This window comes from Lactuca sativa, chromosome 7 (assembly GCF_002870075.4).
Source record: "Lactuca sativa cultivar Salinas chromosome 7, Lsat_Salinas_v11, whole genome shotgun sequence".
In the NCBI taxonomy this organism is placed as follows: Eukaryota; Viridiplantae; Streptophyta; class Magnoliopsida; order Asterales; family Asteraceae; genus Lactuca; species Lactuca sativa.
The window spans coordinates 197183153-197210562 of NC_056629.2; the positions used below are offsets into that span (position 1 = coordinate 197183153).

Genomic DNA, 27410 nt, shown 5'->3' on the forward strand with positions numbered 1-27410 from the left:
TCAAGCTACATCATGGAGGCGAGTTCACAAATTTTCTAGATGTCAATTACATTGATGGTACTGTGACGTATGTTGATATGATGGATGTGATTATAAAAGGGTTAGGATACTCAATATTAGGACTTTTCTGCAAACAAAAACCTTATATTATTATTATTATTATATAATAATAATAGTAATAATAATAATAATAATAATAATAATAATAATAAATACTATTTTTCGAACTTGTTATTATTAATATTGTTAATAATACATATAAATGCATTTAAATGAAAAAAATAATATTAATGTTCATAAAAAATCTTAGAACTTAAGTGTAACTTTTTTGAAAATATTAAGACTTTTCTGAAAATTTTCTACACAATTACTGTCTAAATGTTTATGTGTGTAATTTCATAATGGCATGTAACAAGTTTATTGGAGTTAAATTTTAATTTCCAAAAAAAAAAGTTAAACCCAAATTTTAGAATAATTCGTAAATTGGAACATAAAAAAAAACGGTTTTCCTTTATCCGTAACCGGTTTGACAATATGTATATATTCTTTTCAGAAAACTGAAAAAAAATCGGAACTACTTAACGAAATTCCTTTATAAAAAGAACGGATGTGGTCCCAACCGAATGTTTTAGAAAGTAGGTTTCGGTATTAAATAGATTCTGAGTACATCTAGGTTGAAAGTTTTAGACGGAAAGGTGTGGGCAACGTCCACAAATGTACAGTCGGATAACGACGTTACCATGACACAAACACCGTCCCCTTCATCGTTTTTGCACCTTATGAGGCTTCCCGTTGCTTCCCATTACCATCACAACCTCCCTCAATGCAGTTATCTTCCTTTGTTTTCTTCTCCTTCACCTCAACATGTTATCCACTTCTTCCTTCTTGTCAAACATGTTTCCAAGGTAAAGAAGATGAATAAATTTTTGTTGCTTTTAAAATATAAAAAATAATTTTTCAACAAATAATAAAAGAATCACCGTTGCAGGTAAACATTTTAATAAAAATATTAATTATAACAGTTATAATATTTTTATTAGAGTACTACTATTTATAAAGTATTAGTAATATTCATATAAGTTTATTGCAAATTGTATTCATTATTAATAATATTTTTGTGATGGAATTTTTTTTTTACTTGAATAGTGATTTATTTATTTATTTGATGTTAAAAATAATGAAAATTAGAGCTTGTGTTTTATATCAAAATGATGTTCATAAAGTTGGAATTAGGAACATTTCTTGGTATTTAGCTAATCCTCTTGTTCAATAAAAGCAAAATGAAAGACAAACCCACGAGATGCTTCATAGAAATCACATGCCAAATGATTTGTTTTTAGATGCAGGCCAAACATCATCCCCAAAACAAATGAGCTTACCATATATGGTTTATTCTAATTTAGGTTTCAATGCAAACCGCTTTTATCTCTAAACTTGATATTAATGTACACGATATCTAAAGGATAAATTAAAAATTATATAAAAAGCACAATAATTATTACCATATAAAAAACAATAACAACAAACCACACAAATGAAATAAGATAGGAGAGGTGGATATCAATTATTATTATTATTCTAAAACTTAAAACCTACAAAATATCTAAATATAATTGAAGAAATATAAGTATATAATTTATCAAATTAAATTTATTTTAATTAATTGGATTAAATAAAGAAGAAACAAACACCTTACTTGAAGACAAAGAGTGAAAGCTCCTAATATTTGGCAGATTCTCAATGGACACAAAGAAAAGCACATTTCTTCATCCAAAGATGGAGGTGGACAACATGAAGACTCTCACAAAGTCAAAATGTCTGACTTCCTACTTCTCCTTGACCACATTCAACCCAATCAAACCGCGTCTAATTTCTTCGAAGATTCCATTCTTTTAAATCTCAAGTATTCCGAATGAGCTCACCACGTTCCTTCCTTCAACCTCTTCTGTACCTTAAACTATTCCTCCATGAATTATTATTCAATCTTAGCGGTTTGACTATTCTCTTTGACCGTCTTCATCGACACCCCTTTTGATCTTCGATTTCGAACCAACAACCAAGTAACAACAATCAATCCCCATCTGGGTATTCGTTTCTTGATCAGTTTCCACAATTCCATTCAAAATATCAAGAAATGGGGTTGTGTAGTAGCAAAAGCAAGAGTGGAGGGACATACCCTGATGCTCATAGAACAAGATCCGTCGAACCCAATGCGGTTTACACCAAAACCCCGGCTCCGGCAGCTCAAACTCCGGCGAGAAAGCAGCCGCCACCTCCCAGCCCCAAGAGGGTGTTCACAGCTGACTCGATTCTCGGAAAACCATTTGAAGACGTTAAACAACATTACACCATGGGGAGAGAATTGGGTAGAGGTCAATTTGGTGTTACTTATCTTTGTATACAGAAATCAAGTGGTCAAAAGTATGCTTGTAAGTCGATATCAAAGAAGAAACTTGTAACTAAAAGTGATAAGGATGATATGAGGAAAGAAATTCAGATTATGCAGCATCTAAGTGGACAGGCTAATATTGTTGAGTTTAAAGGTGCTTATGAAGATAAGCAATCTGTGCATTTGGTTATGGAGGTTTGTGAAGGAGGTGAGCTTTTTGATAGGATCATTGCAAAAGGTCATTATAGTGAAAGAGCTGCAGCCTCGATTTGCAGGTCGATTGTGAATGTGGTTCATGTTTGTCACTTTATGGGAGTGATGCATCGTGATTTAAAGCCTGAAAATTTCCTGCTTTCGGATAAGAGTGAGAACGCACTTCTTAAAGCTACAGATTTCGGTTTATCTGTCTTCATTCAAGAAGGTATTGCTAATCGAATCTCTACTTTGTAACATATACAAATCTTAATCTTTTGACTTTTAAGAAAAAATCCCATTGAAAGAATCGGTTCTTGCAAGATTTTATAGGATTCAACAATAATTAGATAGTTAACTTTAAAAAGTTCAATGATTCGCATTTAATTGTGGGCATTTTCGTGATCAATCTTACTAACGAAAATTTCCTAGATTTTTATGTACAATATTTGCAATATATCGCGGACTTGTCTGCACAAGCTCACTCTACTCTATGACACTTACTCCTCAAACTAAGTCAAATCACTCTCGTAAACAAGGAAAACAATGAAATGTAAGTGAAGTAAAGCAAACGATGAACAACACAATAACTTAATGGAAAGAGATTTGCTAGTAGTACATTAGAATGATAGAGAAAACTACACAAGGATAGGATTTAAATGGAAACTATTTTTGAATATTTACAAGGAAGGTAGTACACAACTATTATTGCTAGATCTTTCCACTCTCTTATGATTACAAATAAAATGAGAAAGACCTATTTACGCTTGAGGTCTTAGATCTTCGTGCAATAGGAGGTCTTAGATCTTCGTTTTTGTCGTTTTATTCGGGTTAAGGGTCCATCTGTAGAAAAAGCTTTTAAATGAAAAAATATGATAATGTCATGTCTTTTATGCAAATAAGATTTATACTTATTTGCATAAGCGGCAGATATTTTGATTATTTTTGAAAGAAAACATAGTATTTTATTTTTACATGATGGAACCTGGTAAACTGGTAAAAGTCAAGAATGAAAGTTGGGAAATTACTTTTGGTTTACATTATAAAAAACAATTAGGTCGTATCTAAAAAACTGGTTAAAAATCTTAGGTTTTTCGTAAAAATAACACTTAAAATTTAAAAAGAAAATTACAATTTTAATATTCATGCTTGAGATCTTTAGTCTTCCTGCAATACGATACGAGGGGACAATAACATGAATGAACGCTAAAGAAGGTCCTACTTTACTCTTACATCTATAGATCCTTCCACCATCTTCTTGATATCTCCTGAAAAGTTGTTCATTCACATACTAGTTTCCGGAATTCTTAATTCAACCTTGGTGTACAATGTCTTGAACTTCTTTTGAGCTACACAGCATTATATGACAAAGCAAACAAATACTTTCAGGAAAAGCATATCGACAAGTTGTTGGAAGTGCGTATTATGTTGCACCAGAGGTATTGACACGTAAATACGGGAAGGAAATAGACATATGGAGTGCAGGGGTGATACTGTATATCCTGCTAAGTGGTGTGCCTCCCTTTTGGGCAGGTAATTTCATGCTCTGTTTTTTTTTTTTTTTTTTTTTTTAAATAGGATTATAAGTTATAACATGAAATTGGGTATGAAAATGCAGAGACAGAGAAGGGAATATTTGATGCTGTACTTGAAGGTTATATTGATTTTGAAAGTGAACCATGGCCATCTATCTCTACAAGTGCTAAGGATCTTGTTCGAAGGATGCTCACACAAGACCCCAAGAAGAGAATAACTTCTGCTCAAGTTCTTGGTATGATGTTGTTTCTTTTTTCAATGGATAGACTTAGCCACTTAGGGGCTCTTTGATAAAAATAAACCCTTTAATGCTGAATGATTCCAACCTCTTACTGGTTCAGAGGTTATTAAACAGATTATTAAAATGGTGACATGCTTTAATCTGGTAAAATATATGCGACTGTTTTTTCCTTACTTCAAAAACAACGGCTTAATAAACAAAGTAAATAAATGAAGTTTTCCCCCATGGCCACAGGGTAGAGTAAAATTACAGTATATACCCTTATTTGACAAACGTTCCAACACCATTAAAAGTAACTATTACAACTAACACATCCAAACCTTATTTCTTGCATTACTTTTAATTACCTGATTAAACAAGTCATTATCACATAATAACATTCAGAACTCACATTCAAAACAGGCTATGCTCATAAGATGTTTGTTTTCAACCTGCAAATCAAACTATGCACATACGTATGTATACATGCAGATATGCTCATGAGCTCATAATATCTTTCTTGTATGTTTCAAAATTGGTACACAGAGCATCCATGGATAAGAGAAGATGGTGAAGCATCCGACAAGCCAATCGACAGTGCAGTCCTTTCTAGGATGAAGCAATTCCGAGCTATGAATAAGCTCAAGAAGCTCGCTCTCAAGGTACCCAAAACATCTACTATTTTAGCTTCAGTATTAACTCTAATAGAGTGTGTTCATCCATAGAGGTGAACACAGACCAGGCCGGACCAGTATTGTAGGTCCGGCCCGGTCCAATCTAATTACGGTCAGGACTGGGTCCAAGACCTGGACCCAGTCTATTCCAAAAACCGTACACCGTTATCTATCTATTAACACTGACAATATGAGTTTTATAGGTCATTGCGGAAAATCTATCAGCAGAAGAGATTCAAGGGCTGAAATCAATGTTTACAAACATAGACACTGATAACAGCGGGACAATTACTTATGAAGAACTTAAAACTGGATTGGCTCGATTAGGGTCAAAGCTCTCGGAGGCTGAAGTGAAGCAACTCATGGAAGCAGTAAGATGTTTCACATGTTAAAAAAAAAGTTGGAATTTCTATTTTTAAACACCCTTTTCCCTTATAAACTTGTTTTTTATGATTCAGGCTGATGTTGATGGAAATGGGTCGATTGATTACATTGAGTTCATCACAGCAACAATGCATCGACACAAATTAGAAAGGGAAGAACATTTGTACAAAGCCTTTCAGCATTTTGATACTGATAATAGTGGGTAAGTAAAGCAGCTAAAATTTTGATTGTGTTTAACTATAAAAATGATTACAATTCACATCCAATCTAATTTGGTTGTGATGTTTTGAGTGAACCAGGTTTATTACAAGAGATGAATTAGAAACAGCAATGAGGAAATATGGAATGGGAGATGAAGCCACCATTAAAGACATAATAGCCGAAGTTGATACCGATAATGTGAGTTCTTTGTTGTCATTTTTGTCTTGAATGTTTCTTGAGTGTTTAAAAGTGACAATTGTTTGTTTTTGAATAATGATAGGATGGGAAGATAAACTATGAAGAATTCTGCACGATGATGAGAAGTGGGACCCAACCGGGAAAGCTATTCTAAATAATGCAATCTGTTTCTTCAAACAAAACAGAATTTTTTTCTGGAAAAAAGCTTTAAGAAACTCCAATGTCTACTAGATAGCAACGAATTTAGGAGCATAGATAATAATCCAAAAGAGCTGAGTCTGAGTTTGATCCATCAAAGTTTTACTATTTTCATCATTTTCCCAATAACCTACTCGTAATCTGTATAATAGTTCCTTAAATCGCTCTTTTGCTTATGAAACATTTGTGTGGTTTATTCCTATATTTTCGATAATGGTGTAAAGTTGTATCATTATTGTTATTTCCATTTTGTGTTGGATTCTTATGTCTATCTCTCTACCTGTACTTGAACTAAAGAGTAAAGAGTGATCACAATTTTGTGGCCAATCTTGCTAATGAAACATGCATAAAATTAAGTAAAGGAGACAAGGTTTGATGGTGAAGTCAAACACAGTTCTGATTTGTAAAATAAATAATGTCAAATTTGTAAAAAGTTAAGACTTAATGTTGGAAAAAATCCCATTTCCTTGACTTTCTATATTAAGTTATTCTTTTGGCATGAAGTAAAAAAAACAACTATAAATATGAGTTTTATAATTGCGGAAAATCTGTCAGTAGAAGATTTCAATTCAAGGGCTGAAATCAAAAATAAAAATTGTAGTAAAAGAAAAGTAGAACAAGGTGGGAAATAGACTTGCTCTTAATATCCCAATGGAAAAGACATAAATGCCCTCCTCATCTAACTGTATTGAAACAAAAGAATGATCATGGCCATTTTTGCTGATGAAACATGTATACAGGCAAGTAAACGAGTCAAATTCGATGCCATAACCAATGCATGTTCAAATGTAGGCTTTATTACAAAAATCAACTGTGAATGTGAGACATTAATGAAAAATTCCATAACAAAATGATCCAGAAAACGCTGGTAAACTACAAGCAAAAGACAACCTAACAAGAGCTTAAAAACTATAAATCTTGATTCAATCTTTTGATCATTTACCCTTTTTCAAAGGTTTTTTCACATTTTGTGGCTTTTGTGGTTTACGTGCACGTGTAAGTGCAAACTCCCCTAATTTGTGGCCTACCATGGCATCTTTAATTTGAATAGGACGATGTCTTTTTCCGTTATGGATAGCAATACGATGGCCCACCATTTCGGGTATGATCATAGATGCACGTGACCATGATTTTATGGTGTGTTTCTCATCATTTGCATTCAGCTTAGCTATCATTCTCTTCAAATGAGTAGCTACGAATGGAAACCTGTTTATAAGTGGTGCCATTGAGAAATAAACTTCTTCCTTTCACAAATACCTGAAAATGGGAAAATGGTTTCATCATGAGCAATAAAAAAAAATGGGGAAAATGAACTTGAATGAAAATCCTAATTGGGTTTTATGAGAAAGGGGGTATTCAATTATAGGAATCATATTAATGAACTTAAAATAAGCAAAGCAACTTATTTGACAACCATACTATAAAACTATAATAGTAGATTTACAGTTTCATATCATCAATGGAAATTCCTGGACAAAAATGTATGTAATTGCATGATAAACTTTTGAAAATCATGCGACATAGTTGGTTTGTCATCAATCATTCTTTTATAAAATGGAGAACAGGTGGTAACACTAACATAATCCAAAATAAACAGATTCTAGAAGCTCTGTTAGTCTTTTAACATCTTCAAGAAACCTTAGGAATTCAAAATAAAGATTTTCCATCTCCATGTAATGTACTTAAACTAATCAAACAAACAAACAATGAGTACACGTGTACAACCATAAGGAAGGATCTTTCCGGAAATCGAAGGGGGGAAAGCATCGACATCATGAAAGATGTAACAACAGTCGAAATCGTGTAAGTTGTAAGCATGTCATAACTGAAAGCAAGTCGCAGATGGTAAATAAAACCACAAACAAAACCTAATCGCGAGGTGTAACATTTTCTAACAAGTGTGAAGAGTTGGGGTTTCTTATGATTACCTGAATCACTTCATCCAGAAGCCATTCAATAATTAAGAATCAAGATAAACACACAAAGTACAGATGCTCGAGAGATGCGTACCTAGATCGATGATGGGGGGCGAGATCGATAAACTAGCTCTTATGAAAAATGGGACAGGCAAGGGTTTATTTTCAAGTTGAGGCGCCTCGTTTTTTCTGTTTCGGCTAAACGGGCTGATAAAATGTTATATAAGGGTAAAGGACATAAGAACTTTTTTTTTTTTTTTGACAAAACTTCAAAAATGGTCCCTGTGATTTTCAAAAATATCAAGTTTAGTCTCTAAGTTCAAAAAACCTCACAGATGGTCCCTGTGGTTTCAAAACTTTTAACAAATGGTCCTTTTCGCTAACACCGTTAACATTTAACCGTTAAGTCAGGGGCATTTTTGTCATTTCACTACAGAGGGACCATTTATGAGGTTTTTAATTACTTTTCTTTAAAATAAATAAATAAATAATATTAAAAAGGGTCCCACCCCTCTCTCTCTCTCTCTCTCTCTCTCTCTCTCTCTCTCTCTCTCTCTCTCTCTCTCTCTCTCTCTCTCTCCAGTTACCAACGACCATCAAGAACCCAATCACACACACTCTCTCACTAAACTTTGAAGGGATCCGTTCACTGGAAAATCTGATGCACTGGAAAATCTGATGCAGTGTCTCAAGATTCTAAATGTGGGCAAAGATGTTCTCTCAAGCAATTCGTCGAACACCTTCAATGCACGACTTATATTCCCCACTTTCCAACCGATTTATTAAACTATCAATATCGACATCGGAAAGCTTTCCCCGGTATGGTCATATCTACTAGTGAACAAACAAAACACCCTGTTTCCATCCACCTCACAAATATCATCAACAAAATCCAACCAAATCAAAATCAAACCTCACACTCTTCCTCAAATGGGAAAGAAAAACTCAATTCAAGAATTACAGTTGCAAAATCCAAATCCAATTCAAAATCTAAATCTAAATCCAAATCAAAATCCCCAAAAAATCTTTACTACCATGGCAACAAGTTCTGTGATGTCCAGTGATCGCCTTTTTTGCCACAAGTTCTGCATACCATGAGTACAACGCTGCCTTTGCTCAGCTATCCTAAGCCGTCTCCGGTAGCCTTTTCTTCTCCTTTCGAACCTATCAAAATTTCAACACGAAAAACACAGAATTAGTCCATTTTGAAAAGCGAAATGCAAATACAGATCGATTTTTTAAGGTTTAACACCAAATCTGATAATTATATTCGACTGATGAATTTATCGCAATCAGAGGAAGAGGAATGTATACGATTTCATGAAACTGAAACGAATTTGACAGTGGAATTGTCGATGGAAATATAAGAACACACCAATTTCATAATTCATCAATGAGATACCAGAAAGTGTTAAGAGGTTGAGAGACAAACCAGGAGCCCTAGGTCGTTCAAGCAAGATCTCTTCGTTCGAAACCATGGTGAGCCGAGAACCGACTTCTTCATGAACGGCATCGCCAAACTTCGCCCACGACCGACGCTCGATGGCGCGCTTGCTTAATCGGGCTTTAGCGAGCTTCCGGACTCGAATAGGAAGATGAGAGGGAAGAGGTCTTGGCAGTCTAATGAAGCAGAAATAGGGACAAGAATAGGAAGTATTGGGGTGTCTGAAAACAGAGAGAGAGAGAGAGAGAGAGAGAGAGAGAGAGAGAGAGAGAGAGAGAGAGAGAGAAAGAGAGAGAGAGAAGGGTGGGACCCTTTTTAATATTATTTATTTATTTATTTTAAAGAAAAGTAATTAAAAACCTCATAAATGGTCCCTCTGTAGTGAAATGACAAAAATGCCCCTGACTTAACGGTTAAATGTTAACGGTGTTAGCGAAAAGGACCATTTGTTAAAAGTTTTGAAACCACAGGGACCATCTGTGAGGTTTTTTGAACTTAGGGACTAAACTTGATATTTTTAAAAACCACAGGGACCATTTTTGAAGTTTTGTCTTTTTTTTTTTAATTAATATTTTAATTTTCTTTTCTTTTAACATTAATTTTTCTATTGGAGTATTAAATAATATCTAACATAATATGTTATTTATTTATATTTTTGAACAGAAAATCTGATATCATTCTGTTAACTTTAACTTCTGAATAAATGTTCTTTTTAATAGTTAATCAATCTCTTTCAATAGTTTTTTTTTCTTTAAATTTAACTAATCTATATTTATCTATTTAAATGTTTTATATAATCTCTTCCATTTAATTAGTTATTTTTAAAAGTAGTACCAAAAGGTGCTCTATGACATCTTTGACAAGGTTGGAAATTAAATATATAAGATGTGATTTTGTATGAATGACCGATATATATATATATATATATATATATATATATATATATATATATATATATATATATATATATATATATATATATATATATATATATATATATATAGAGAGAGAGAGAGAGAGAGAGAGAGAGAGAGTTAAATTTAAATGTTTTCACTATCTATTATGTGCATGTATGACTGATTCTAGACCAATCATTTTAATTATTTTAACAAAGTAATTAATGTATATTAAATGCTGAAGATTTAATTAATATTCATTATATCTTCAACATGTAATATACATTAATTAGTTTCTTAAAATAACTAAAATGATTGGTTCAGAATTAGTCATACATGCACACACAATATATATATATATATATATATATATATATATATATATATATATATATATATATATATATATATATATATATAGGGTTAGGTTATTTTGTTTTTACTAACTATTGTGTGCCAGAATTCACAAATTTGGACCAACGGATAGAATTCATCAATGGACGTGATTTGAGAGTGTATGATATTACAATGGGATAGCATGTACCATATAATCATAAAATTTTTAGCAAAAGGGTATTTTGGACAATTAACTACAATTATAAAAGGAACTTTTCGGATATTTATGGATAATTAATTCTCCTAATTTTAAAAATATAATTTTTTTAATTAATTCAATTTTAATTCTAACATAATTTGTAAACATAACCGATTTTAGTATGCCAGAATATTTTTTTAGTTAGAATGATGCTCTTTCAGAATTTTATTCTATTAGAATATTATTGAAAAATAACAAAGTTCTTGAATCTGAGGTTGGAAAATAACAACATTCTAATATATTTTTATACATCCAAACTTAAATACAAATTCATACATATTCTTACAGACAAGCTACTCTATACATTTTAATATAATTATACATATTCTAAAAGAATATTAACAAAAATAAATAAAATTCTTAAAAAATAACAACATTATTAAAATGTGAGTATGTTCGAACTTTATTCGTTCTTCAAGTTATTCCTATTAGGTCTTCAACACATTCTTCCAGCCATTCCTATCACAAATACAACAAAAACTAATAATGGTTAAAAACATGTTGCTTGCAATTAACTATCACTTTATATATTATGGCAGAATACATAGAATATATTCTGGCAGAATACATAGATTTTATTCTGGCAGGGTATATTCTGACAGAATACCTAGAATACATTTAAAAGTATCGTATTTACTGCTAATATAATTTTAGATTCCAAATACACAATAACAAGGGAGAATAGAAGTTGGAATTCAAAATCACAAAATAAACCAAAATAATACACAAACAAATTACTTACCTTTTTAAACAGTTTTCTAGAACAAGATGAGTAGCTTTCACCAATCTATATTGGCATATGATATTAAGCCTTTACTATGTTGATATATGAAATCAAACAAAATTAATTCACTGTGTTGGCATATGAAATCAAACCCATCAGTATATACATAGCATATGGAAGACTACATATAATACATTCTGGCAGAATATTGCCCATACTTTCTTTGCTTGTGCTCCTTCAATGGTTTACCTGTAAGTTACAAATCAACAACACAATTACTTACTCAATTTTCATGAGATGAGATAATATAAATTAATTTCATGATCATTCTTTTAATTAGGCCTATTGAAATTATATATCCATATGATGTGAGAATTGAACCAAACAAGATTAGTGCAGTTTACACAAACATAAATTGATAATTGAACCAAACATAATTGAAAGGTAAACAACTATTTGAAAAAGTAAAAACAAAACCATTATTCAAAATATAAGAACTATCTAAACTCACTAACAATTCACTTAGGACAATAGAAAAGAGTTTTTAATGGACAAGTGACAAATTACAAAGTAAATCTTCATTTAGGCATTTAGTCGAACACTTGGTGTTTAGAAAAAAAAGGACTTGGATAACTAAAATCACTTCCTGAGAAACTTATATTATTATCAACAAATAAATGGTCTAACTGAAATCTATCAGTAGAGTTAAAATATATAATTTAAATTCAACAAAAAAATCGATTAGAACCCAAAAATCGCAAAAACAGAGGCTTTATAAACTGGAGAGAAATTGTAAAAGAAAGATGATGTTTTTTTCAACCCATTGAATCGACTTACCAGATGGCCGAAATAGAGGCTACATACGAGATTGAGGGATGACAGGTGAGCTTTTGTTTCAGCGATTGAAACTTTTTTGGGGTCGATGTCGACTTCTGTGGGGATAGTAATGAAGGGACGATGGTTGTTGAAGAACAAACACCCACGATGAACAATTTTGTATCCTACAAAATCATATTCCAAATCAATTAGAAAGTATTACTTAAAAAAATTGATTTCAAATAATCAATGGATTTCACATATGAGAAGAGAAGCAATAAAATTGATTTCAACAAATCGATTTTTGCCAAGAAAGAAATCGATCTCAACACCTGATAGAATCTAGAAAAAATAAAATTTTGAGAAAAAAGAAAATCGATTTCATCAGTGTTGGTGGAGAACTCACGACATTGATGGAGGCGGGAAGTGGAAGTATTGGTGGACAGTGAACGGCTGGTTGCGACTTCACCGATGAATGGTGGACGAATCCGATGCAGTGGATGAAGTCGGAGGCGGCTACAACTGTTGAGCAAGTCAGAGACGTGTTCTACCACACACAAGTAGGTCAAATATATTTACCTTATTTCCTTAATTATATGATTTCAAATAAATGATTTCCATAATTAAAAGTACAAAATGTCCAAAATACCCTTAAATGATTTATTTAATTATTTATTATTTCTTGAATTCTCATTGGTGCATTTAGGCACACAATAGTTGCTAAAAACATTTGAACCTAGCTCATATATATATATATATATATATATATATATATATATATATATATATATATATATATATATATATATATATATATATATATATATATATATATATAAGGGAAGGTTCATGTGAAAATGCAAATAATTTGCGAAAATGCGAAAACAAGAAAAACCTATGATATTGTGTCACCTCAACATTATATTTTGGAAAATAATTCATCCCAACTTTGAAATACATGATGATAATTGACGATAGATGAGAAATTGATTCATATTATCAAAGTATGATTTTTAACATTTTTATTATGAAAACATGAATTTAAAAATGATTAAGGACGTGAAAACAAATTTATTAAAACCGTCTTTAAATCTATATTAGCATAACATCATCCAATGTAAACTTACTATCGTTAATTTATTGTTAATAAATTTATTTTTTATAGTACATGTGTTTGATTTTTATAAGATAAAATCTGTTTTCGCGTTTTCACAAGATATTTATGTTTTTGCATGAACCTACTTTTATATATATATATATATATATATATATATATATATATATATATATATATATATATATATATATATATAAAGCATGAGTGATTTTTTTCAAGCACAAATAATACATTTTTGTAAACAAATGAATCATTATTTTTTATTTTTAAGATTATGTATTTAATTTTAGATATCCAAAAAAAATATTTTATTTATTTATTTATTTGTTTAAAAAAAATTGTATGGGTTAGAAAAACAACTAGAAGGCCGTTGACGGTAACCCGGTATCACTGCCCAAATATCTATCGATCTTAGAAAATCTCTCAAGAACTCCGGTTCCGATTCCCTTTCAGGCCATTTCTCCTTCCTTGCATCATTTGATGGATAAAGGAAAGGGTTTGGAATCCGTACAGAGATCCTTTCAGAGTATTGATTTGACTTTCAATTCGAGGAACCCTAACAAGTTGGCCAAGAATTATACCCCTTTGCTGCTATCGTCCTGTGAGTTTCTATATGCTAATTCTCGTTTTCTAATTGTTTATACACATAAGAATTGTAGTCAACATGAATTTCTATTAGTCTAGTCATCTTGAAATCTTGTAATTTGTTTATAAGGGTAACACACTAGATGAATTTTCGGGCAAGGAAGTATGTATGACATTAATAGTAGTTAATAGCAGATGTATAGAATTGGATGGTTGATCTTGCTACAGTTTCATATCCAAATGTTCGTACTTTGTATGAATGTGTTTCATTTATCTTTCGATGAAAACTATGAATAGCATATTTCTGAATTTAGAAGGCTGAGATAAAATTTGAAGAGAAGTTTCTGATTGTTTTGAACTTCACAGCTATGAGTTACATATAAAAGAAGAAGTGTCGCTGATGGATTTCAGTTTTTTTTGGCTTAGTTTGAATTTGAATATGCATATTTTATTGGGTTGCTATCAGCTTGCTTATAATTGTTTTGTTTGGGTAACAGGGTCACCTTTGGAGAAGAGAAAACCTCCTGCTCTTGTAAGCTTGTGTCTTGGAATTATAGGCAAACATCTTGAGGATATTATTGAGGATTTAGATCTTGTGGCCAGTTTCCCACCAGACATTAAGGTAGGTATTATGATTCTGTTATTTCACACTTATGTATGTGAATATCCATTTGATGCTCAAGATTGTACAAAATGAGGATGACCAATTTGCGTTATAGTGAATTTTTTTAAATAGGAGTTTTGATATGTTTTCATTGTGGTGCTTATTAACTAAACTCTAGTCTTTCATTTAATAACCACATTGTTGTGACATCCATCGTTACATTGGAACTGCATAATCAAAGATGAGGAAGTTACATGCTTTTTCATAGTTATCAATAAGGTCTATGCATTTTGGTAGTAAATTTCATGGCTTAGTTTTATTTGGTAAAGGTCATTGGATGGGGAAATTCAGGGGAGTTTTTTATTTAGTTTGTTGGTATGTTTTTTGTAAAAAAAAAAAAAAAATAAAGAGTTTTTGTTAAAAAAAAAACAGCATGGTGAATTAAGCATGAGATTCTAGCCATAGAGATTTGAGTATATATCTTTAAAACAGTGTTTGTGTTTTAGCCTGAATTCTTCAAATGAATGATCAACTTATCAGATGACCATAACAGCCATTGCAAGAAGAAGAAAGCTGCTAAATGATGATGTGGTCGTTGCATTGGCTGAAAGCTCATGGGAAATTCTCGATTTATCAGATTCAGAAGTCTCAGATATCGGTTTATTGAAAGTGATAGGGATTTGTAGCCAATTAAAAGCTATGGACATAAGGTGACATAAGGTGTTATAATATGAAGATCCACTTTTGTCTTTTGTATGCTATTTCCATTAACACTAGTTTCTTATACAGTCGTTGCAGCAAGATCACTCCATTTGGTGTTTCAGAACTTGTGAAAAATTGCCCTTGTCTAGAGATATTAAGATGGGGGTATGATTTCCATATCTTTCTTGTCTATTTTATATTTTATGTTCATATAAAATGTTGTATGTAAAAAATTGTTGACTACACCACAAGATGAACAACCCAATATTTTGGGCTTATTGTACCTCATTACGGGCTATGAACGCAGTTAATATTGCAGAGGATGCCCAAGAAGCGAACACACTGCACGCAACTCTTTAAGCATCTTGAAACCAACATTGAATGATGTTGAAGGCGATTCATGGGAAGAACTTGACACCACAGAGATCATACATGGAGCACAATCTTTACGTTGGCTTGTATGGGTATGTATACAAACATACAATGTTTCTCCCAAATATACCCTTTATTAATTATAAAAGTGCTCAGCATTCTACATGCCTTTTTATGCCATTTTACATTATTCACAGGGATGAGCAAAAGGACCGAACCGGCCGGAACCGGACCGGACCGGGGAACCGGCTTCGGCCAAAATCAAGAACCGAACCGGCCCGGCGGTTCTACCGGTTCCCGGTTCCTACCGGTTCTTGTCGTGTCTTCAAATGTTGGAACCGCTTCTTGAAAAATAGCATCATACGGTTCCGGTTTTTGCCGGTTCTACCGGTTCCGGTTAAATCGGTTCCGGTTCCTACCGGTTCCCGGTTCCAAAAATCCACAAAAATAACGTCCCGGTCCCGGCCCGACCGGTTCCATCGGGTTCCGGTTCCGGTTCCGGTACCGGTTCCGGCCGGTTCCCCGGTCCATATGCTCATCCCTAATTATTCAGCTAGCTTATTAACTAGTTTGGCTAGTTTTACCAAACATCATTTTTATCGGCTAGTTTATCAGCTAGCAGCTAGCTTTTCAGTTTTTCAGCTAGAAGTTAGTTTTTTCAGCTAACAACTAGTTTTTCAGCTATCATCTAACAGCTAGTTTTTCAGCTGATAGCTAGCTTTTCAGCTAGCAGCTAGTTTTTCAACTAGCAGTTAACAGCTAGTAGTTAGTTTTTCAGCTATCAGCTAACAGCTAGTTTTTCAGCTAACAACTAGTTTTTCAGCTATCAGCTAGTCTGCTTAACATGGTCTTAGACTTTTCTTCTTGCTTGTTTTGCAGCCAACAATTGACAAAGAATCGTTAGAGATTTTGTCAACCGAATGTCCACGTATTATAGTGAACCCGAAACCATCATTCTTTGGGCACAAAGGGATTGATATTCCCAAACACGCGTTACCTGGTGTTGCATTGGATGAATTTATTGTAGAAGATATCGACCCAAAAACATGGGCAGTTTCAGGATCTAAGCTTATAAGGACAAGTCCACCTGTTTTGAGCTCAATTGAGTTGCCAATTGCTGAGAAATTTAGGCTTGCATTTGTTGAGAGAGATGCTAGATTGGCTCCTAAACGTGCAAAGAATGCTAGACAACGACAACGAAGGGCAGAAAGAGAGTGGGTGACAACAAGTACAAGTGTCAAGTCCATAGTGCTTGCTGGACAATTGAGTAAAAATTTACGTAGTTAGTATGTATCTATAGTGAAAGGTTGCAAAAGTTTTATAGAATTTTGTCTATGTATATCATGTTTTACTATGTTGTAGCAATTTATGCATGCTATGTTGTTTTGGTTGCAAGATGCTTAAATGTTTGCATGCACTGCCATACAGTGTCTACCGTTGACTGCTGTCATTAACTCTTTTATAAAATATGTGAAATTTTCATATAATATATGTGTTTGAATTCACTTAGAGCATCTCCAAAATTACCTTCTTTTTTCCCCATATCTGAGTTATAAACTTAGTTGAAAATCATATATGAAAAAAAAAAAAAACAGAAATAACCAATTGATTTTGAAAATATTGTTTGTGTATAGGAAGATGTTTATAATGATTGTTGAGGTGCATCATTGGACAAAAATTAGCTTCCTGAAAGGATTAAGTTGTGAGAAAAAGGTACTTCTGTATATTGGGTTATATAAAGGGCATATTCTGTTAATCAAACTATGCTACTATTATTGCTCTTGAATCCACCATTATTTATCCCTTTGGCTTTATCCCTTAAAAATGTTCCTTAGGATCTACTGTCAATATCCTTGATTCATATCCATGCTTTTAGAATTGATAATGATGGGGTTGAAGACGACAAATGTTTCAGGGGATATGAAAGTTAGAATTAAAAACTCAACATGCATTGAAGTATTTAACTTATATGGAACAAGTGGACTATTTAAAAGATGATTAATTTGACTTAAATGTCCAATTTTTTATAAACACGTGCGAATCTTTTGAATCGCCTTGAATGCATATTAATATATTAGGAAATACAGTCAATGACTTTGGATGCATCATGTTTGATTTTTTGTTATAAACAAATGATCATTCTCTTGAAAAGGCAGAAAGAAGAAGCGTTTTTGGAAACAAAAATGCTTTTGACATATCTACATCCATACTTGTTCATAATCGCTCATTCTTGCAAACTATAATGTCTTTTTTTTGCATTTTCACAAGAATGAAGTTTAGTATGCAAAAAAAGCCAAGTACAATTTTTTGAAAAGTAGGAGCACCTTATAGTGGAAAGTCTTGTTAAAGAACACCCAACTCAATATGATGCCACTTTAGTAATATGAACAAACAATCATCTGTTCATATAGCACTGACTGCTTTTACAGACGTCTTTGTTTACATAATATAGATGTTAAGGGGACCCTTTTTATATAAAATCAGCATTTGAATAAACTTAATACATGTCAAAGAGGTTAACTCTGTTAAGATTCGGGACCCATCTCGTGCTTTGGCGGCTGCAACCAACTATATTTAGGACCATAAACATGATACAGTCCAAACCATGCTCTTTTTTCCTTTATTTATTTTATATTATCACTCTCTTAATTTTCCAAAAGTAATCACAAATGTTGAAATATATTTGAAAAATAGCGGAGATCTGATTGGTTTTGAATTGTTACTGTACCTGTCTTTCTATATACTTCGAATGGCAGCTGCTGTACACCAGACTAAATCGTGCTGAATGCTGAACTGAATGGTTCCAACCTCTTAATGGTTAAGAGAAGGTAATATTGTTGCCTAACCATTCAGAGGAAATTCCAAGGTTTTTGATTCTTTCAAGATCGTGCAGAAATTTTTCCAAATGCCTTGAATGCTGACTGATTCAGAGGTTAATTCTGCATAGTTCCATTCAAAGGTTACCAAACAACCCCTAAGTCATTCTTTTTTTCCCCTCATTAAGTGTTGTTTACATAAAGTGTTAGAAAATATTTGAGAAATGATAGCAAGAAATATAAAAGAATATATGAAAGCAAATTTTTTGAAAAGTTAGGACTTAATATGGAAAGAGTTGTTCGCTGACTTTCTCTATTAAGTGATTGTCTCTGCATTAAGTAAAAAAGAAATATTTGTATATAATGGGTTAGAGTAGGAAGCATTTATCCATTGATAATGTTCTTTACCTCTCTACCTTTTTACTTCTTCCTAAATTTACTTTTTACAATCATTTTATTCAGTAATACTCAAAAGGTGAAATAGTCATTTAACAATTCATCAAGTTCAAAACAGAAACAACCTTTGTTCATATGAATTCTCCTTTTTAATGGAAAAAAATATAGTACCTAACAGCTGATGGTTTTGAAGATTTTCTGTGACTGTATTTGTATGACCTGATACATTGAATGATAGCTGGAGTTCATCAAACAAGTTGGAAAGACCATTATGGCTTTCACGACATCATTATTTTAAGAAAAGGTCGATTGATGTTATTGATATTTCTTTGATAGTTACAAATACCATTCAAAGAATCAAAGAAAGAAGGTTCCTTTTTCATAAGCCAACATATTTTGTGCTTTCTTGATCACATTAATTCACGAATCTAATTAACCTTTAATAGAAAAACTACGTTCTATGCTTCAATAAATGGAACATAGAACTACTATCAATCTATCATTAAAGCCCTTTCCCCATTATCTCTAATAAAGTAGTCTACTTTTATTTTTTATTTTTTTCTGACGTAGGATCATAAAAGCAACATAAACAATAAAGATGGATTGGACTTATATGGAACAAGTGGACTAATAAAAAAACTGTCAAAAAGATCTAACCATTGAAGTCCAATAATTGAGTATATTCCAATCTTATAAAGAACCATCAAGGGTATAGAAACTTTGATCGAGTTTATACTCTTTATTTTTACTAATATTATCTGCTTGGCGGCTTGTAGGAGCAGGAGAAAACGAAATTTTCATGCCCCTTTGAAGATAATTAAATTACAACTTTACCCCATCCTTGTTCTACTTCTTATATTCAAAAGTTTCACATGCTTTTAGGTTTCTTTTTTTCATTTTAGTGATAACTCTTTATTGAAGTTGGGTCATTTCATTTGAGAAAGTAGAAACAGCATGGGCACAAATTTGGTGATTGTGAACATTCGAGCAAGATTTTTGTAACCTTATAAAGTACAATCCTCAGACCTCAAGAACTCCACTATCTCTAAAACCCCTTTTCGTTACTTCAAAGTTTGTATGTTTAGTGTAGTTAGAAGGTAGAAAGTTTATAAATTTCGGTCATTTTTCACAAAACCAGCTGAAAAGGTGAATCTTTGAATGGAAGGAGAGTATGGTATATACAGGAAAGGAAGCAGTGGATGGTCATACATGACTGGAAATGAGGAGTTTCAAGAAACTGATGTTTGGTCTGTTTGGAATCAAAGAAATGATTTTGATTCAAAATCTATCAAGTCAAAAGGATCATCATCACCTTCTAATTTGACTTCAAGAAGCATTCCTCTTTCAACTGCAGCCAGAATGATTCCTAGACCTGGTACAAACAATCCCTGCATGGAATCTAGGATTCCTCAACAACAATCAGCACCTGTCAACGTTCCTGATTGGTCAAAGATTTATGGAAAGTCAAAGAGATCAGCACAGAATTCTACGTGGCTTAATTATGGTGATGGTGATGATGATGATGGTGGTCATAATGGTAGAGTGAGTTGGGACAGTGATGATGATGATGAGGATGATAATAATGGGAACATGAGGCCACCTCATGAATGGATTGCACAGAAGCTTGCAAGGCGTCAAATTTCTTCATTTTCTGTATGTGAAGGTGCTGGAAGAACACTCAAAGGTAGAGATCTTAGTAGGGTAAGAGATACTGTCTTGATCAAAACTGGATTTCTGGAATAATTTTCTCTGTTCTACATACATTGTCTTCGAAAACATATTTTCCAGATTTTTTTTGAAAAAAAAGGAAAACCACAAAAAATTTCAAGAAATGACATTATTGTTATCATTATGGTGATGTGACACTATCAGTAATTCAATATGATTGATTATCTTGATAATAAAAATGGGCCCTATTCACTTCTATACCCTGGTATTGTTTGTGTGAATTATTATTGCCGGCACAACTATAAAACGAATCAAACATTCTATAAATTGCTTGTGAATTATTCAGCAGAAAGTTCGTTTATTTAATAAATGGACGAACATGAACAAGATTTTTTGTGTTTTTAGTTAAATGAACGAACACAAAATATTCTCGTTCGTTTAACTATGTTCATGAATGTTTATTTACGTCATTTATGTCTGTTTATTATATGATATTATACAACTGATTAGAGTGAAAGTGAAACTTTTAAGACTGGTTCAAATTTTACAACTTAGATATTTGGTAATGTTAGTAAAGTCAATATATTAGAAGTATTGATGTTGTGTTTTAGAATTCTTGATTTGAATGTTAATGTTCATTTATGCTTATTCTTGATTTGAATTATGTTCATTTATGTTTTTTTTTTATGTTTGTTCATTTATGGCCATTTATGTTTGTTGATGTGTATTTTTATGTATTAGCTTTAAATTTATAAATCCAATTCTATATGATTTTTTGAGAGTGTTTCGCATCCATAGATCACGTTTTTTGAGACTTCTGCCCATAGATAACGTTTTTTGAGACTTCTTCCGATATGATTTACTATGATTTGTTATTACTCTGATTTTGGTACTCAATATCATATGTTTTGATCAAATATATGCTTTTATTATACTCTTGGAAAATGTTTTTGAATGAATACTCATATTTAAAAATAAAAATTTTGGTTTGAAATTTGGAACGTTACAATCTCTTTCAACATAACTTAGCACACAAATGGTCTGTTTGATGAAGTCGTTACCTTGCCCCATGTTCCTTGCACATGAGGACATTTTGGTCATTTCCCATGGTCTTCTTGAAACAATAAGGGGCAGAGGGGTTGAGTTTCAGACAAAATTAATCATTATCCTCCATCGTCTCCTTCCCTCAAGAAACCTCTAGATCAACCCTCTTCTTCACATCATTTTGTCGATTATCAGTGCATGTCATTCAAAGCAAGCGATTCTAGGGTTTAGATGACAATGATGCTCACTCTATAGACCTTACGTCCATGCTATACTCAATCACTAGACATACGTTGAAATGTCCCAAAAATTAAGACCAAAATTTTTTATTTTTATATTAATAAAACCATTATCCAAAACATCATAAAGCCATAGTGAAATCAGAGTATATTAATAAACATCCAAAATATCAGAGTCATGTAAAATGCGGAACAATGTGGTGTGTACAGTGCAGTCATCCCAAGCTTTTCCCCTTCGAACCAGAAGTACCTGAAACAAAACTGAAAACCGTAAGCACAAAGCTTAGTGAGTTCCCCAAAATATCACATACCATACATATCAAACATATAGTGGGCCTGCCTGGCATCGGGATCCGCCCAGCATCGAGCCCCACTCGGAACAAGTCTGTCTGTCACAGGCCTCGCCTGGTATACATACAAACACATAAACACATGCAAGAATCACAAAGATAAATAGCATACAATATATTCATCAAGCCCTGCCCAGTACACATATAAACACATAACACACGCAAGAGTCATGCAGACAACTAGCATCATAATCATAACAAACCATCAGTCGGTATTGGTGCCTTCGACCCGCTAAAAATAGTGAGGAACCTCACCTCAAACTGCTAAATCTATCAAATAAAATCTCGATCTACTGCTCTGGAAAATCCTTGTGCTAACACCAACAAATAATATCCAATTAATAATTGGATCCCGACCTACAATCAGGAATCTAAATATTTGTCCAACATCTAGGGTAAAAGATCATTTTACCCTTTTCTTACTTGGCCCAAAACCAAGGCCCAACTCATATGCTCAAAAGGCCCAAATTCCTAAATGGCATCCCAAGACCCAATATGGCCCAAATTCCTAATTGGGCCCAAAAACCATCACAGACCCAATTCCAAGAAGGCCCATAGACTAACCATGGCCGAAAGTCAGAAGTTCGTTGACCCAACAAGGCCCAAACCATAGAACTTCAAAATATGGCCCAAACCCGTCAAAGTCAACCGATAGTCAAATTGTTGAGTATGTTGGGCATACTCAGACTTACGCTTGGCCTACTCCTTCTGTTTCCAGTATGGCAGTACGCACAACGTACGAGTTGGGTATGCCTCGCATACTCTGCAGACAACCAAATCAACTCATTAAGCACTTAACCAGTTAGGACATCATGCCAAACACCCAGATCTGATCCTAAATGGTGACTTAACACGTAAAGCTGGCAAATTTACTCTATGCATGACCAAATAGGACCCAAAACTCAAAAAGAACCATATTAAGAACCCTAACCCTTGCATGGACCAAAATAACTGATAAAGGTTGCATTTTTATGGACAAGGAACCTCAAATGTGAAAAGATCTAACATCCATGGCTTCTGGAGTAGACCAAAATCTCAAATATGGCTTAGAAGACCCAAAAATGCACAAATAACACCCTAAGTTGGATCTAGCATAAAGAACCATCAAGATGAGAGATTTTTACCTCAAATGACTTGCTAAGATGAAGATGAATGTGGATCTACAAGCTCAAGCCACTCCGAAACCACCTCCAAGTATCCTTCTTTTTCTTCTTCAACTTCACCAAAAACACCACCAAAATTCACTATCAAGCTCAAATCTCACAAATGACACTTAGAGTTTTGATCTCATGGTATAGAGTGATGGAGGTTGATCATTAGGAGGTCCAATGGTGTCTTAAGTTGTTTAAATATCGCACAAACCCTAAAATTTAGGGTCTTCCCCTACATTACGTATGCCCCGCGTACGTGGGTGCATCCGCGATCCATCGATGATCTAGTGCTAAGCGTACTTGTAGAGTACGCCCCGCGTACTAGCTAAGGACTTGAATGATAGAAAATTTTACAATAAGGATCGAAATAAACGTACCAATAAATCTCGAATGTGAAAATTTTCCCCACTTGAATCAGACTTCGTCCTCGAAGTCTACTGCCCCAAATAACTCCAAATAGTGCTCCCTCGTCTCGTCCTCTGGCTCCCACATCCATTCTAAACCCTTGCGGCGCTGCCACTAAACTTTCACTAACTCAACAACCTTGTTCCTCAAGGTTTTCGTCTTTATGTCAAGAATCGCCACCTTTCTCTCGATATAATTCAAGCGATCATCCACCGGAATATCCTTCAATGGAACCACCGCAAAATCATCCAGTAAACATTTCCGCAATTGAGAGACGTGAAACATGCTATAGATCTGACTAAGCTCCTCGGGAAGAACCAAGCGATAAGAAACCTGGACCACCGGGCCAAAACCCTAAAAGGATCGATGTACTTGGGGCTCAAGTTGCCTCTCTTCCCGAATCGGATGACACCTTTCCAAGGTGACACCTTCAGGAGAACCATATCCCCAACCTGGAACTCTAGATTTGATCAGTGCTTGTCGACATATCTGTTCTGCTCACTCTGAGCTGTCTGATGTAATATCCGGAATCCCAGGTACATCATTTTGATTATTTATTTTTGAAGTTCATAGAGCGACTCGACGAGTTGATGCTATGACTCGTCGAGTTAAGTCGCACGTGGTCATAGGGGTTTAATGACCTACTCGACGAGTCCAAGAGGCTACTCGCTGAGTAGGCGCTGGAATGAGAAACCCTAAATCCCCGGGTTTGGGACCTATTTAAAGGCACTTATAGCCTCCTTGTGCGGCCACACTTCACATAGAGAAACCCTAACCTGCCCCTTTCGTTGTATAGAAAGAGAGACCATTTTAAGCATTCTTGTGCATTTTAGAGGAAGGATTGGAAGAGCTTGGTGGATCTAACCAAGGGAAGGCTGTGGATCTTGCATTCTTCTGTCATTAGCTGCTATTCAGAGGTAAAAAGCTCTCATCTTGGCCACATATTCGTTACATCTTGTTTTTGGGAGCTTTTAGGGTTTTCTCCCAAATCATATTGTGTTCTTGAGATATTTGAGCATGGTTTGAGGTTAGAACCTTAGATCTGGACTAGAGAATGCCTTGAAAGTCCAAAGATTCGAGCTTTATTGAGCTAGAGGCAAGCTCATGTGCATTTAACCTGTCTTGGAGCTTGTAATGGCATTATGGAGCAAATATGCCATGCATGAATGTAAAGATCGAAGATTTATGTGACATTCGAGCCTAGGGAGTCTAGATCTAGTATTTAAAGTGGTATATTTTCCCTAAAACGTCTGAATGGGAGTGTGGACTAGATGAACTCGCCGAGTCCATGAGCGGACTCGACGAGTCGCTTAGGGTTTATTCCGATAAGTCTGAGCATGCTGTAACTCGTCGAGTTAGAGGGTCAACTCGACGAGTAGAGTTGGTTTTCTTAAGGCCTCTGAGGGAACGAGAGGACTCGACAAGTCCTCCTGCTGCACTCGTTGAGTTGGGTCAACATGGACTGTTGACTTAAGTTTGACTTCGGTTGACTTTTAGAGTCTTGAAAAAATATGAGTAACTAAGATCTTGGAGGGGTAAAATGGTCTTTTACCCTTACCAAGAGTTAAAAGGGGTTAATATGAATTTATTAGAATTGTGATCTAATTAGAGATAATCACCACATGTATTAGGCGGAGGCTAGATCGGTGATTCGTGTACGAGGTGTATTAGCTTGCTTGCTTCGAGGTAAGTCTTCTCACTATACATTACATAGAGTGGTATTTATGCGTGCCCAGAGGGTGGTATGTGCTTACTTGAGTTATGTACTTTGTTGTGTGATATTTATGCTATATTATGCGATACTTTGTTGTGTGATTTGCTTTGAGTACGAGTATGTAGACGAAATGAGCTTATGAGAGTAGCCTATGTTCGAAGAGATATAGAGTACTTGCGATTTGGAATCCTAGAAGGAGGACTTGGGGTGATTACAGATGCAGTGTGAAAGGTAGTATTGGGCCCGTACTACTGGAAGCACCGGGTCGGTAAGCAGTCCAAGTAAGAATCCTTGGGATGCTAAGGAACAAGTAGGGAAAGTGATCGAGTGTGAGTATTCTCGAGCAAGTCTCTGATTATTTTATGTTGAGTTTCAGAGACATCATGGTGGGTACGCGCCACAACCCTAAGAGCAGTGGAGTTAGCGATGATGAGATTCGCAGAATGATTCACGAGGAGGTGGTCGCAACTATCCGAGAGGCCATCCCGGAGATGTTTGGGTCTATCAAGACCACCTTGATTAACACATTTGATGAGCATTATGTTGCGGTTACCGAGGCGGCTGCTGCAGCAGCTACCGTAGCTTTCGCTGCTGCCAGGCCACAGACGGGTGACTCGTAGTTGTACCGGGAGTTCAACAACATGAAGCCACCGAAGTTTGACGAGACTCAGGACCCGATTGCCGCAATGACATGGATCTATGACATCGAGGGGTGTTTCTATACTTGTTCCTATCTGGAATATTTGAGGGTACGGTTCGCGCTAAACCAGCTTCGCTTAGGGGCGAAGGACCGGTGTAAGTTTGTGACAGCCAACTTCACTTCTGTAGAGCTTACTGTAGTGTCTTGGGAGAGGTTTACTACTATGTTTTGAGATGATTATGTTCCCCCGATGGAGCGGGAATGGTTGGCCCAGGAGTTCTTGTCCCTCAAGAAGAGGACAGAGTCGGTGACAGTGATTACGAGGATGTTCCATGAGAGGGCGATGTTCTGCCCTGAGCACGTGTCTACCGAGCAGGCACATATGAGCCGATATTTGAGTATACCAAGGAGGGATATTCGTGAGTTCATGGCGAACTTGACATACCGAACATTTTTTGAGCTTCAGGCAAATGCCCGGAAGAGGGGGATTGAGCTGGAGACTCAGGCCAGAAAGGAGGCGGAGTCTCAGGGGAGGGATAGGCAACCAGTACAGTCTCAGCCGGTAGCCAAGCGGGCAAAGCCCACTGATTCGAGATCTGGAGGCCAAAAGGGTTGCACTTGTGGAAAGTGTGGCAAGAGTCATGAGGGGGTGTGTCGAGCTAGTGTTTGCTACAAGTGTGGCAAGTAGGGGCATATCACGAGGGATTTCCCCAAGGGGTTTGCAGTTTGTTTCCACTACAACCATAACGAACATCGGAAGGTCGAGTGCCCACAGCTGCTACAGGGATCAGCACAGGGATCTGCCCCTGCTACTACACGAGCTACAGAGAGCCGGCCAGTGAAGGCTGAGGTACCAAAGGCTCGTGGGAGAGCTTTCCAGCTAACAGTGAAGGAGGTCCGCACAGCACCTGATGTCGTGGCCGGTATGTGTTCTTTTATTTATTTTAATCGAGTTATATTGTGCTTATATTGTGTTATGCATAGGTACTTTTCTTGTGAGTTATGTACTTGTCTTGGTGTTATTTGACTCGGGTGCGAGTCGATCCTTCGTATCATTAGCATTTAGTCGTCAAATCAGTATCCGATGAGAGGCGCTGAGTCGACATCTGAGAGTCTCTATAGCCGATGAGCACGTGGTGTTTGCGACTGATGTGATCCAGGGATGTGTACTTGAGATTTTTGGAGTTGAGTTTCCGATAGATCTAGTACCGATTGCAATGGGGG

General features: G+C 34.8%; 3 protein-coding genes and 1 long non-coding RNA gene across 4 annotated transcripts; 3 read left to right on the forward strand and 1 right to left on the reverse strand.

The window, feature by feature from the left end:
* The first annotated feature begins 1785 nt into the window (after window positions 1-1785).
* On the forward strand, window positions 1786-6257 carry LOC111877321 (calcium-dependent protein kinase 19). The gene is made up of 8 exons (XM_023873850.3): window positions 1786-2810; window positions 3971-4114; window positions 4200-4352; window positions 4884-4999; window positions 5215-5382; window positions 5470-5597; window positions 5695-5794; window positions 5877-6257. The coding sequence occupies exons 1-8, from the start codon at window positions 2135-2137 to the stop codon at window positions 5946-5948; spliced, it is 1557 nt and encodes a 518-aa protein (XP_023729618.1). The 5' UTR covers window positions 1786-2134; the 3' UTR covers window positions 5949-6257.
* Window positions 6258-6771: 514 nt separating this feature from the next.
* On the reverse strand, window positions 6772-8125 carry LOC111877322 (uncharacterized). The gene is made up of 2 exons (XR_002845369.3): window positions 8003-8125; window positions 6772-7249 (listed from the first exon to the last, which is right to left on the reverse strand). It is a non-coding gene; the product is annotated as an uncharacterized LOC111877322 (long non-coding RNA).
* A 5761-nt stretch (window positions 8126-13886) lies between these two features.
* On the forward strand, window positions 13887-17268 carry LOC111877323 (uncharacterized). Its single transcript, XM_023873851.3, has 6 exons — window positions 13887-14101; window positions 14583-14707; window positions 15230-15399; window positions 15479-15556; window positions 15711-15855; window positions 16643-17268. Exons 1-6 carry the CDS (start codon window positions 13981-13983, stop codon window positions 17048-17050), a joined length of 1047 nt encoding a protein of 348 aa, XP_023729619.1. The 5' UTR covers window positions 13887-13980; the 3' UTR covers window positions 17051-17268.
* A 2440-nt stretch (window positions 17269-19708) lies between these two features.
* Window positions 19709-20899, forward strand: LOC111877324 (uncharacterized). The gene has a single exon (XM_023873853.3). The coding sequence runs from the start codon at window positions 20134-20136 to the stop codon at window positions 20716-20718; it is 585 nt and encodes a 194-aa protein (XP_023729621.1). The 5' UTR covers window positions 19709-20133; the 3' UTR covers window positions 20719-20899.
* Window positions 20900-27410: the final 6511 nt, after the last annotated feature.

Coding starts and splice junctions, on each gene's coding strand:
- LOC111877321 (XM_023873850.3), top strand. CDS start 2,135: ATGGGGTTGTGTAGTAGCAAAAGCAAGAGTGGAGGGACATACCCTGAT. Junction 4,115..4,199: donor TGTGCCTCCCTTTTGGGCAG/GTAATTTCATGC, acceptor ATGAAAATGCAG/AGACAGAGAAGGGAATATTT. Junction 4,353..4,883: donor AACTTCTGCTCAAGTTCTTG/GTATGATGTTGT, acceptor ATTGGTACACAG/AGCATCCATGGATAAGAGAA.
- LOC111877323 (XM_023873851.3), top strand. CDS start 13,981: ATGGATAAAGGAAAGGGTTTGGAATCCGTACAGAGATCCTTTCAGAGT. Junction 14,102..14,582: donor CCCTTTGCTGCTATCGTCCT/GTGAGTTTCTAT, acceptor TTTGGGTAACAG/GGTCACCTTTGGAGAAGAGA. Junction 14,708..15,229: donor GTTTCCCACCAGACATTAAG/GTAGGTATTATG, acceptor TCAACTTATCAG/ATGACCATAACAGCCATTGC.
- LOC111877324 (XM_023873853.3), top strand. CDS start 20,134: ATGGAAGGAGAGTATGGTATATACAGGAAAGGAAGCAGTGGATGGTCA.